This window comes from Cotesia typhae, unplaced genomic scaffold, assembly GCF_013202065.1.
Source record: "Cotesia typhae breed Kobodo isofemale line unplaced genomic scaffold, CoteBio_Ctyphae contig_5, whole genome shotgun sequence".
Classification (NCBI taxonomy): Eukaryota; Metazoa; Arthropoda; class Insecta; order Hymenoptera; family Braconidae; genus Cotesia; species Cotesia typhae.
Window position 1 is genome coordinate 12,513,510 of NW_027423757.1, and position 13,378 is coordinate 12,526,887.

The 13,378-nt window shown below is 43.3% G+C and overlaps 1 protein-coding gene across 1 annotated transcript in view; it reads right to left on the bottom strand.

Moving 5' to 3' along the window:
* The window catches only part of Cap (Cbl-associated protein), a 99,312-nt gene that overhangs the window by 38,142 nt on the left and 47,792 nt on the right, over positions 1–13,378 (bottom strand). The window contains exons 4-7 of the mRNA XM_074247536.1: positions 13,213–13,302; positions 7,204–7,302; positions 4,378–6,117; positions 281–4,333 (exon numbers count right to left, since the gene is read on the bottom strand). Of these exons, the coding sequence (XP_074103637.1) occupies positions 281–4,333; positions 4,378–6,117; positions 7,204–7,302; positions 13,213–13,302 (5,982 nt within the window). The remainder of the gene's footprint in view (positions 1–280; positions 4,334–4,377; positions 6,118–7,203; positions 7,303–13,212; positions 13,303–13,378) is intronic.

The window sequence follows — 13,378 nt, forward strand, 5'->3', positions numbered from 1 at the left end:
CACAAAGGTAGCTGAGGAACGATGAAACTTGGCAATAAAAGCAATAATACACAAAAAATAAAAATATAATAAACTCAGTGTAGTACTCAGTAGCTTCTTGGGTTAGTTGTTAGGATAACTCCAGTACAAAATAATATATAAGTTAAGTCGGATAAAAAACAAAAAAAAAAAAAAATACAGTGTTCACTATAAGCTCGAGGACTCTCGAGCTTTCAGTAGGAACCTTACACAAGACGAGCACAAAAAATCAATCCAACGGGACAATTCTCGGAAGACTCACCGTCAGGATGATGATCATGGTTATGATGATGAGGGGGAGGTGTATCAGTGTCTGCAAGGACCAGAAACTCCTGTAGGTGCTTGGGAAGTTTCCGAACGTCTTTGATTTCTTTTCCGTCGATAAGACACTTGGGTTTTTCATTGCGACGACACTCACATATATTTTTCTCCTTGACCTCACTCGTTATTATTTGGCCGGTGGTCTCCTCGGTTCTGCAGCTAGTGATGGTATAACTCGAGCTCAAACCAGAAGTGCTTTCAGCGGTTTTGGGAGGACTGGTGTCCTCTTTAGAAATTTCTGTCTCGCTGTCGTCCAAATTGATCTCAAACTTAGTCATTCTATTTCTGGCCTTCTCTATAAATTCTCTCTGAATGCTGTTCAAGCTATCGGAGGCATTACTCTTATCAGGGGGCTTTCCGGGCTGGGAGCCGGGAAAATCGACGTGAGAGCTAATTTTTATAACCTTAAGATATTTTCTCTCCTCGCGCTCGAGCACTTTATCTCTGTACTCGTCGTACATTTTCTCGCGGAGGGTCTCGTCGGTGGTAGGGAAGATTGAAATGGACTTGCCGGTGGGTTTTATCATTTTATTACCGTCAAATATCTCGCTTTTCCCTTGATACGTATCTGGTGCTCTCTTATCCTTATCCTTCTCCGTCTTATCGTTCCTCCCTTTTTCTTCCCCGTCAAAGGACCTCATACACTTAACAGCGTCCGGAACCTCCGCCTGCTTCTCCCTATTTTCATTTTTCAAAGTCCATAAGGAGAAGCTTTTCCTTTCTTCAGTATTTTCGAAGGTCCTTATCGACTTTTCGACTCGGCAGCCATCTTCGGTGACCTGACAACTCTTTGTCTGTTCGAGATGACCCTCGCTGGTGAGGATCTCGCCGCGATCTTTCTCGTAAACTTTCGACTGACTCCTCCAGGACTGGCGCCCATTATCCTCACCGTAATAACTTTTATCCTGATCGTCCGCTATTTCCGTTTTCGCATTCCCGTTCCCATTTTCACCGATTTTTACCTCTTCAGAGTGATCCTCAAGACGGTTAATGTACTCCAACTGTCTGTCAAAGAGCTCAGAGGGGAGTGAGTGCCGTCTGCGGGCATCAGTGAGCTCCTTAATGTCTTTGGCCGCTCTAAATCGCTTTAGATTCACCTGAAGAGTCTCCTGGCGGTTATTCTCTTTGTCATCCTCTGGCACTTTCTTCTCGATAATGCCCGCGTTAGTGCCGGTGATAGCTTGACGATGGTTAAGTGCCTCCACTTCCGGATGGTGATATCTGCGTGGCTCCAAGTACCTCCGCGGAGGCGTTTTATCAAAGATACTGGTTGTGTCGATGCAGGACCGGTCGACAACCAAGTTCTGAACTCTGTTCGGTCGAGCTGGTGTCTCTGGCTTGTCGTTATTAATCAGAGCGGGGTTCACCTGTCCCGGATCGATACCACGATACAGCACTGGTGTCCGGTTCCAATGATCCTTGACGCTCCACGACTTGTCGATTATCGCACTCTTATAGGTAATTGGACTCTTGTTCAATGTCCCGGTATTAATTATTTCATTACTTGAATCCGGTGAGCGTATTATCAATGCATTGTTAACTCGCGGATTACAACTCCCTTCAACGTTTTTACCGTCTAAGTAATTATTATTATTATTATCATCATTAATGCTCTCACTATTATTATTAATATTAGTATTAGTATTTAAATGCCGAGTTTTATTGGTCGTGTCCTTGCGGTTCACTGGACTAAATGCGCTGGGTAAATTATCTTGACAATGATCTCGCTGACTATCAGAGTGACAATATATTTTTTGGTACTTGGCAAAGTCTGTGGGGTCGTTTCTTGCGAGAGTCAACCATTCTGAGAGCCGTGTACTTTTGGAACGATCTTGTCTGACATTATTATTTTTATGAGAATTCCCAGGGACAGAGACAGGCTCTTGGGCAGCTCTGAGAAGTAAACACTGTTGGTTGTCGATCGGATTTTCTTTTATGATCTTGAGAAGTCGGTTGGATGACGAGCCAGTAACTCGATTAGATTGGTTCGATTGCTCAAGCTCACTTTTAAGCTTATTATTTTCTGGTAAGCCGAGGTCTTTTGCAGTAGATTCTTTCCTCGAGTTAACTTCTACTCGATAATACTTTGGTATCGCAAACGACTCACCACCACGACGATTATCTCCCGATGAATCGTGATAGCTACGCCGGTTTATAAACTTTTTGTGGAGATCAAGAAGCTTGTCTGCGTCGGGGATGCGTATTTCCAGACTCTTATTCGAACCCTTTCGACTCTTGTCAGTATTGAGGTTTTGCTGGGACGGCGAGAGGCAAACTAGCAGCTGCGGATTTTCACTCGTCGGAACGCCCATCCAACTTTTCGGACGTCTCTTTATCATTTCCACAACTTTAACTGCTGAATCCACTTCTTCTAGTCCACTACTTTTAGGATTTTCAAAACTTTGTCCCTCCTCCTTCTCTACAGAGATATTGAATTGCGGATGAGTTATCTCATTTATTATTTTTAGGCCGTAAGGCATAGACAGAATTTTTCTGATACTCAGCTCAGTCAGGGAGCTCGGGCAATCGCGATGTTTACCTTTCAAAATCGAAAAATCATACGTATTTTCCCGCGGCACGTAGAACAAATCTTTCGCGGCACATTCCGATGTGTTTTCACTCGCACTTGAACCAGAAATAAATTCCGCGTGACAGGTGTCTGGAGGAGCGCATTCGACATTGCTGGAAGACTCGTACAAAAATTCAGTTGCCGGAGTATCAGCGAAACATATGCCAGTAGCGGCCTCTCTTGATTCATACAGCGTACTCTGGTTATTCTCGCCGTCCACTTGATATCTCAATGGATCATCATTCGTCTCTTTCTCTCGGCGTTTCTCCCTTCCCCACTCGGCTATTTTATCTCCAACACTCGCGGTATTCACTTGGGATTCCTCGGTTTTGTTGGCCCCTTGCCCCTCACTCTGGCTCCCAGCTAAATTTTTGAGTTCACAGTCGCGGTCATTATGATCTTCATCTTCAATCTGGCTCTTGACCTTGAAACCGGAATCGACGACACGTTTTTCACCTTCGAGTTTCACTGTCTCAAGTTGATTCTTTTCATCCAGCGGCGGCGGCGGCGGCAGCAGCAGCAGCAGCACCTCCTCAACTTTCCTTTTATTTTCCTTTTTCGGCTCCGCAACCTCGACAACGTTTTTATTCTTTTCACAAGACACTTTGTAACCGAAGGGTCGGGAACTCTCGACCTCTTCCTCTTCCTCTTCACCTGTTCCACTTCCACTTCCTCGATATTCAGCTCTATCGCCGACAAAAGCCCTCACTGCACAATAACATTCAACTGGGGATGACGCCGATAGAACACGTTGTGATTCGCACGCACTTATCCCATCTGAACGAGTACCAGCAAGATCCGATGAAGAGCCTGAGATTTCAGTCTGCAACGCCGACATCGTGGCACTTAACTCAGACCCGGTGTGATCATAAGCTATTTCAGGGCACGACCGCGACGCCTCGATCTTGTTAGCGTCATTGCCAATTTCGACGGCGTCGCAAGCTTCATTACGCAATACCGTCGATGTGTTCTCTTTCGATGACATTCCTCCGTGTCCTCTTTCTCTCCTTTCTCCGCGGTCTGCCTTGCCGCCCCGATTCCGCTCGATACTCGCTGAAATTGGCAGAGGCCAACCGGAATCCGATGAATTACTGGTTGGAAAGAGGGCCAGGGGCAGCGGAGGACGGGCTGGCTTATCGCAGGTGTCTTCTGCTCCAGAGTAAAATTTATCAGTCTGGGCTGATGACTCAAATGAGGAAACGGGGAGCGGATAGTCCACCTGAGGAGGGTTCAGTAATACCATCGCGGATTCAATGTCTCTACTAATGAAACTAGAAGACCTTTTAGGTGGCACAGGCGGTAGCAACGGTATTACCACTTGTCTCGACGTGCTTGTTAGATCCTCAACTTTATTTCCTTTATTATTCTCGACGCAATGGCGGAGCGAGTTCTTCAGTGAATAAGATCTCTCATTGTTTAAAATTAATTTTTATTTTTTCGAGCCCCTTCTTCTTTTTTTTCACAAGAACTTATTATCATTTCTTCAGCTGGTTTCTCATTAAACGCGATATTAGCTTGTGTATCAGGTGACACTTTTAAATCTTGGATTCCACCAGACTCGAATTTATCATCTTTGAAATCCCAGTTGTTATCCTCCTCTCTCTCTGATTCCATTTCCTCTCTTCCATCTTGATCTTCATCGCTACCTCTATTCTCACTGTCATCGCGAATGTATCGTCTTTCATGCCGGAATTTTCCTATTTCTTCATTGATAAAATCCCGAATGTGTTGCTCCTCATCTTCCGACAGCTTATCAGCCTCTTCTTGAATAATATCTAAGAAACGATCAGCGTGACGCGCTTCAGAAAAATACGACTCTAAAATCAACCGTTTTTTCATTTTTTCCTGTCTGCTGTTACTATTATTACTATTATTACTATTTACACTATTAATCTGACCAGAAGAAGTAACCGGTTGACAGAGTTTGCGATTATCAAACAGACTTATCGAATTATCCAACAGGTTGCCGTGGTCGGAAGGAATATACGATAATTCTGGTCCTTTACTAAAGACACCAAGTTTATTCTGAAGCTCTTGTGTCGGTACACCCGTTCCTGGTTGATCAATTCCTTTGGTGGATCCCTCCAGCTTAAAATCATTGTTTAACCCGTCCGACTCTTGACACTTTGCTTCCATTGAACATTTCATCCTGTCAGCAGACTCTTTACACTCGATTGTTTCCTTTGAGCTAAATCCGCCGTAACCCTCATCTTTTCTCGTCGGTCTCATTCCTCCTTGACCCAGAATCTTTTCACGATTATCCCGCTCTACCTGATCCATCGATTCTCCGTTTCCATCACAGTCCGGAATAATTATTTCTCTTTCTTCAACTTCAATCTCATCTTTGCAACTATTTTCATCACAAATTTCAGAATCACGCTCCTCGACAATGTCAGAGGACTCTTCAACAATCACAGACGCCATAGCTCCTCTGGTTTCGAAATCCGAGTCGGGCTCGACAACAACAACTCTGCCATGCTGCTGCTTCAACGAAAGCCCCTCATCTCCTTCCCCTTCGCCCTCTATTTCTTGTATCTCCAGTCCGTCTTTGCTCTGAGAGGTAGTTCTAAGGAACATCAGAGCTGAAGGCTCCGCGGGCTCACTGATTGTCACCACTGGACCTAATTTTCCTGGAGCCTTCTGACCACCGACATCAGTCTCAACGATAACGTCCCCGACTCCAGCGATGTGACCGACACTAGCCGCGAGGGGACCACTAACAGTGGTGATTTCGTAAATTTTAACTTGACTACCAAGTGTTCGTCGTTCGAGCCGGTGCCTGAGGCTGACTGGTACGCGCCTCAGCTGTTGGTGGCCTACTCCCGGGTTGTTCGGTGATTCTATCGACCGGATTACGGTGCTTGACGGCGATCCGACCTCACTCACCTTGACCGCATGCCCGTTAACCTTCATCTGATCCCCCTCGCGTTCTATCTGGAAATTGCTTTCGATAAGGAAATCCTCGCCAGGGCAATCCATTGAGTTGTTACCCGCGAGTATTGATCCCTCGTCTTCTTTTTTTTCTTCATTTTCGTGCTTATTAGCGTCAGTTTGATGTAAAATGCCCCCTGACCTCGTAGCTTCACCCAGAGGAGGTTGTTTAGTCCGCTTGTTACGGTTCCGTCGTGTTTTTCGTGCCCGCGAACCGTGAGGCATCCTCCCTTCTGGCAGCTGGCTGTCACCGGGATTACCGTGAAATTGTAAACACTCTGTCGAGGTGACGATATTGACGGATTTTTTTACTCGGCCTGATTGCCTCGTTACAGCTAGTGTTAAAAGCTCATACTTTTTTTTTTTTTTTTTTTTTTTTTAATTAATTAATACATTCATTCTTTTATTTTTATTTTAATTATTTATTTCCGTCACTAATGTTGATACAAAATAATTATTTATTCCACGGGTTTTGTCATTCACTGGATTATTAATCGTATCATGTTTTTTGATAGAATTATTTACACACGTTCAATGATTTCGATGTTGTTAAAAATAATTTACTGATTCGCTGTATACATAATTAATGAAAATATTGTTTTTAAAATACTTTTACGGAATATTAAATGAAATATAAAAGGTATAACCTAATAAATATGGTAAACTTTGAAATTTAATTAAAGAAAACTGGTGGTAAATTTATTATGTAGTTTAAATCTGTCCAACTATTTAAGATAAGCTCTGAAAATGACAGCCCGACACGAACAGCTCATGTAGATAATTAAATTATGACGTGATTTTTAAATCAACGTTATTACCAGCTGTATTATGAACGGATAAAAATAATATACACCCAATAATTACCGAGTAGAGCAACAGCAAGAACTAAATGAATACTGATAAGACAAACTCAATTATTCTGATCAACGCCCACCACTCGCTGATAGATATAAATATAAATTTAACTGTTGTAGTGGTATGTTTCGTGATCGGCGCATCTCCATCTGAGGCCACGAGATTAACCCTCGTGTTAAAACACAAATAAAAATAAATGAAAAGACCAACCGAGTAAATGAACGAGCTTGCTTGATAATAAATCTCAGTACCAGAACCATCGGAGCGTCCTCTTGCTCTTGCAATTTATTTCTCTCGGGCAGTTCGATCGAGTGCTAATTACCACCAGGCTTGACAGTTAATGAAAAATAATATATTTTATTTATTGTGGGGTATGCAACAAGCGTCTGCTTCTCCTACTCTCTAATCACTCAGCGGTTTCCTTCTTTATTTAATCTCCTATATTATTTTCTATCGCTATAAAATATCTTTAAAGAGTAAAAACGAAAAAAAAAAAAAGGAATACTCACTCTTGGCGTCTTGGCTTTTTTCGCAATTTATCCTCGCGTAGTCGGTGGTTTTTACCGAGCCGTTTTGATTGCTGAAATCCTTATCGTTTTTCGTGTCATCTGTAACAGTAAAGAATAAATTTGTCACGAGGCGGTTACTCCACTGCTACGGATATAAATAAAGAGGAAAGAGTTTGTCTGGAGCACACACGAGGAGAGAAACAATGGCTTTCACTGGATCGTCGTCGTGTATAAATCATTTATCCTTCGGCAACGCGGCGTGTAGCGAACGAGAGAGTTAAGCGTCGAAACATCGCGAACATTCAACGAAGAAAATAATGGAACGAGAAGAGAAGGAAGATTTAAAAGAACCTTTTAAAATAATTCTCTCGAAATAATTCAAAAGCGTTCTCAGTCACGGATGGATTTCTCTTTGACTCGATCACGGATTTATTGTCACGTGCTGCTTTAAATAATATCTAAATATCAAAACTGTTTTTGCCCATTATCAAACAAAATTACCCTAGCAGAAACAGCGATAATAATTAATAATATATGACAAACAAAGTACCAGATAATGTTTACAGTAACCAGCGATTGATAAACCCAACCGAGCTCCTGGTCATCGAGTTACAAGTATCGCGATAATACTGTGAGCCGTGAGTGCCGTGATTTGGACAGCGTGTGTGTGATCGAGCTGCCCCCATATCTCCTCCCTTCTCCCTCCAACCTTCCAGGTTTCAAACAACAGCTTGATTACAAGTACAACAACATTGACAGAATAGACAACTCAGTTTCAACAATAAAAGTAACTGGTCAGCCTTTTGGGTGCACGATATAACATATAACAACACCTACATGCCCAACAAGAGTGACGAACACTCCTGTTCCTATCCCGCGTGTTTGGAATTAACATGAGGGCGCAGTTGAGCACACACGCGCACATTTAACGCGCCTTTACAAAGCAAGCTTCCAGTGTCTGCGCTACTGCTGCTACTGCTGCTACTGCTGCTGATGACGATAATGGTGGAAATGAGGATAGAGGAGCGACTTTGGTGTGTGTTTTATGCTCCTCAATGCCGTGTCTCACTACTCATACCCATACGGTTTATTATGTCCAGCAATGTTCTGTTGTGTATCCGCAATGTTATATTCTGGTGCGCGATGTTTAGTTATGTACGGTGTCAGGACTTCCGAGACCAACTTCCGTCCGCCCGGAGCACCGCACACAATATTGAGTTCCCACTTGATACTCGTCGGTGAGCACACACTCTTTTACCTCCCCTTTGAAGCCCCGAGTGTGGGTAGCTCAGGCAGTTTACCCTCCGGCGTGGCGAAATTTTTCCCCGGCCTGCGAAAAATACGCCCATCAACATTATCCTGGATCGAGTCCTTTCATTACAGGACGCGCTGACACGCGAACCTCCGACCTGCAACCCAACGGGTAATCGACACCGATAATCGCGTTCGCCGGTCGGCTATTTTTTTGTATAAAAAAAAAAAAAAACCTCGAAAGCTAATTTATTCTGTAAAGTTACCTATTAGAGAGCGATCCAAGAGACAACTAGATCTGTTCTAGGAACTACAACAACTTTGGACTAGAATGTTTGACGGATTATGTTGACACAGTTTCTGGATTGAGCGGGCGGCCTCATCGCCGAGGGATCCCGAGAAGAGTTTAAACTTTTGATTGAATTACGAGTAGATGGTCTTCATTAGAACCGGAGTAGAGCAGACTCCCGTGTCTTGCCACCCCTTTCTGGTCCTCAAGTTCTTCCTATTTCCTCCCACATTTTATCTGCCAGCGGTAAGAGTGGGTGGGTATTCGCCCGTATCTATAGTAGCGCAGAGACTATTTAATTAGTTTTGGGGTCTCTCGAGACAGAGCTAAGGGCTGGATAATTTCCTCAGCGGCTGCATCTTCTTCACTTTTCCGATACAGAACAGCTATTCCTTAAACTCTGAAGAATAACCAAGCTCAGCCACTCAGCAATCGATAGCTTGTTATTCAACTGTAATACTTTTACCCTCAACTCAACTGAACCCGAGAGTCGGCTCTCGTCTGCGGTTTCTTCCTTCACTTCTCTTCAGTTATAGTTACAGAGACAGACATATACATTTATTTAAAAGACAATTTGATGATTGAAAAGCTCCCCGAGTTTTTGGACTCTCCGTAAAAGCGTTTTATTAGCATGATCCCAGTCTGGTATCGACAGGTTTGCATTGCGAATTACGAGACTCTCGATTCACAATTATCGGATAAGTAAATTCAAATGATTTAAAGTTTGAAAAAATAAACCGGAAGGTGTATTGTTTGCGATATCTCCGTTGTGTAATTCGGTGGGAGCATGTGTAGATAAACGGATCGATCGTTTAAGGGCTGGGGACTGTTAAATTCCGCGGGTCGAAGGGACAGGGGGAGAATATGCTGATGTACACTCAGTACAAGAGCATTACATGGGCTCGGCTCCTTCGGACCATGACGGAGACGCACCCATGTTTGGGCGGACACTACTTGCTCCAAACACTGTTATATATATGGATGTCATGTATATAATACAGCCAACTAGTTACCAATGATACTAACCAACCAACAGCTGTATGTATGTTGAGTTATACAGATATAAGTTAGACAGATAGATAGATAGTTAGATTGATATTGATTAGTTTCACCCATTTACCATCCCCCGAAATCGATTTATTCGAAGCATCAGCCGGGCCAGCGGTACGTAATTATGCATGACTTATTACAGAGATTCGATTGTACGCGTCATTGGTCCTGGGATTGTGATTAACCGAGCATTACCGACCGTCATTTTATTTTTAATTGGCTCCCATGGTGATTATAAAACGCCCTAATTACACGTGTCTTATTGGTGATATGTTAATTCATTGTAAATAATATATATTTGGACATACCATTTGGTGATCTGACACCTGACGCGCCCGAGCCCCTTTCCCATTCCCCGGATGCTGTTGCTGCTGCTGTTGTCAGTCTATCTGTTGGGTTAATTCCATCTGCGAATACCCGAGCTCGGTTAGACTCACGTTTATCTCTATCTGCGGAGGGAATCCGGTTAAGATTGCTATTCAAACTCTGACCGAGGGCATTATTCCTCGGTATTGAGGTAAGATCACCAGCGTTATCTGCTTCTCGACTAATCCCCAAGTGGAAACTGGTAACTCCATTTATGTCGACTTCCAGGTTCCTCATTTTCGTCTCTTTACTTTCTCGAGAACTCGTCATTTCAAGTTCTAACGTCGGATTTATAATTCTCAAGTCGGAAATGTTTGCTTTAGTTTCGACGTCAACATCGTCACCATTACCATCACCGAAACCAGAAGCAGAAGTAGAAATAAAAGCCCAAGAAAGCCTTTTGAATGGTTCTACAGTAATGCTCGCTGGCGTAAAAAGTTTGAAATTTTCATGCTCCACTTTGTTCGAAATATTTTCATTTAAACTTCCGTCAACCTCCAACACATTTTTCGAGCAACTGTTTTCAATATCCTCATTTTTACTATTATTTTTATTCACCTCCTCGTCTATTAAAAATCTCACGCTCTTCGGTTCGCGTTTCCGCAAATAACCAGACTCTGAACGACGATTCAAGCAAGACTTTACCCCTTCTCCACCCGAATTGCTCTCCAGTTCCAGTTCAAAAATACTCATCATCGGTTTCTTATCGATTTTACGAGGCTCCACAAGATCGAGGCCATTGAGAAAACATCTCCGGCTTATCTCACGCTCGGTGACTCCAAACTTTTTCTTGGAGAGGAATTTCCAGCTGGATTCATCCGGCAGGACCGTGTTCAGCCGCTGAAAGTCCAAGCTATTGAGTTTAGTGTTGGCACTTGTGTTGCCCGCGGTTTCCAAGGGACAGGAGGATGTTGTAGTGTCAGACCCGCAAGAGGAAGAGGTCGAACCAGAGGTATACAAATTCCAGGAGTCATCGGGGGTGTAACACTGCGGTGAACTCAAAAGAAACTTGAGTGCCTCGAGATGCTCGCACTTTTCAAAGACATTGTCTCTTTTGCACGCCGAAATTCTCCCATCCAACTCTTTATTCACGTTGTTTTGGCATTGTGAATGAGAGTGCAAGCTCGCTTTGTCCTCGCTTGCCGTAAAAAATTCATGAGCGCACGATCCCGCGGGTGACTGAGAAATTTTAAGCGATTTCTTTGCGAAAAGCTTCCGCTTGTTGCGTTTCCTGGCAAATGAACTGCCGAGGGATTTCCCTTGTTGGCAACCGCTCTCGCCATAACAATAGTAACCAAACCTGGTATTATCAGCGGGAGGTTTCGGAGTGCCTCCACGGAGAGATGCAGCATTAAATGCAACTCTCAGCATCTTTGGCAGCCGAGGTACGCGAGCGGAACTGCCTGGATGGAATTCCACCGGGATTGATATCCTCCGGTGGGAATTCTCACCGTTTGGCCCCGGCCGCTTTGTGATCAGAAGTGGATCGCAGGGAGGCTTCGACATCACCGTAGATCGTGTCTCCTCAATCCCGTTCAGGCACTGCGAGCAATTCAGGAATTTCATTGTCAAGCCAAACTTTGCGGATATAAATTAAACTACTTATCAACACTGACACAAAACTTTTCAAAAAATAACTCCCAGAAGAAAGTTATTTTGGTCTTGTTTTAAAAAATGTTTAATTATTACCACGACAGTTAATCTCCGAAACAAATTTAATTTTTAAACACTTTTTTGCTAAATGACAGTTGGAGTGGCTGAAGGAAATAAACTTTCATTTCCTTGGATTTCATTAACTATAAATCATCCTCGGTGTCTTTCGTTGAAGTTGTATTGATCTAGTATCAAAAATAACTAAAACTCCTATCATATATATTGTCTTAACTATTTTATTATAAAGCCAAGTTAGGCAGAGAATAAAGCACTTGGCTTGCACTGGATGACGACCACTTGAGAACTAGAGGAGAGCCCAAAAAGGATAAAGACCGTTGCTCCCTATTGACGAACTTAAGTGCCGAGGGTGCGCCAGCTCGTCAGAGTCTTTGACTGCTATTACACGTTGGTATATATGGTATGTTTATAAACAACGTCTTGCCGTCTTGCGTACCAAATAATCACCGGTGGGCGTGTACCTGCCAGGAAACCTGTGCGTTCTCTAATGTTCTGATTGTACATGTGTTAAGTGTTGTATGCAATGTGTACGAGGTACCGGTTCACTGAATCCCGTATGATACCATACCGATGTCTTTAGTATGTCTTTAGTAAGTTAGCCGTATAATTTTATCGATCTACGTGTCTGATGTCGCCGGGAATCGTAATCGGTGCATAACAATAACTCTCTTATGATTGCTCTACTCTATTTTTGTTTGTTTATCAGCTCCGGTGGTAGCAGGTATAATTTGAGCGTCGAGGCAGCTGAACAGGATCTATTTATTAGCTCACTTAGGATCGGGAAACTTGTTGGCTGAGAAATGAGGGAATGGAACAATGCCTGTGGAGGAGTAATTGATTACGCTGCGGCGACAGAAATTCGTTTTAAGTAGTACATAACGGTAACCTCACGAGCAGCGTAAGCGGATAAGTCTTTGGGAAGAAAGAGAGGCTATCGAGCTTTGAGTAAGACACAAGACGTAAGCCGGAAAACCGGGGTTATATTGGTTCGCGTAAACTCCTCTTAAGAAAGTTCTCGAGGGTCGCTGGCTCGAGCAATATGGCTCGAGCCGTTATGTTGTCTAGTGGGTATTGAGATAGAGAGATAGAGGGATCCTAAATCTTGGATGCTCATCACGGGGATTGTCGAGAGGATTGTGGACATTTTCACCAAGTAATTTCATAATCTTCGACGTGATGGCAGTTCGGGCGAGACTAACGACCTTCATGGCTCGGTAAACCGGGCTGGACCTACTGATTAATCGAGTGGACTCTGTAAGTGCTGGACAAGAGCAGAGCAAAAGAACCAGAACTATAACTATAACTATTGCCAGAACCGGAAGAAAAAAAAAAAAAAAAAAATAAATAAAAGCTAAAGGGCAATTTCTTTGTTAACCACTTACCAGTTCCAGTTCCAGTTCCGTTTAGCTTTGTCTCGGTTACGATCCGGGTTCCCAGTGTTTTGGTAGTGGTGGTCGTTGTTTTGGTTGTTTCTGAAAGGTCAAATCCAGAGGCATGTTGCTTTTCAATTCAGGATCGGGATTTCTAGTTGGACTATTTATTTTGTGT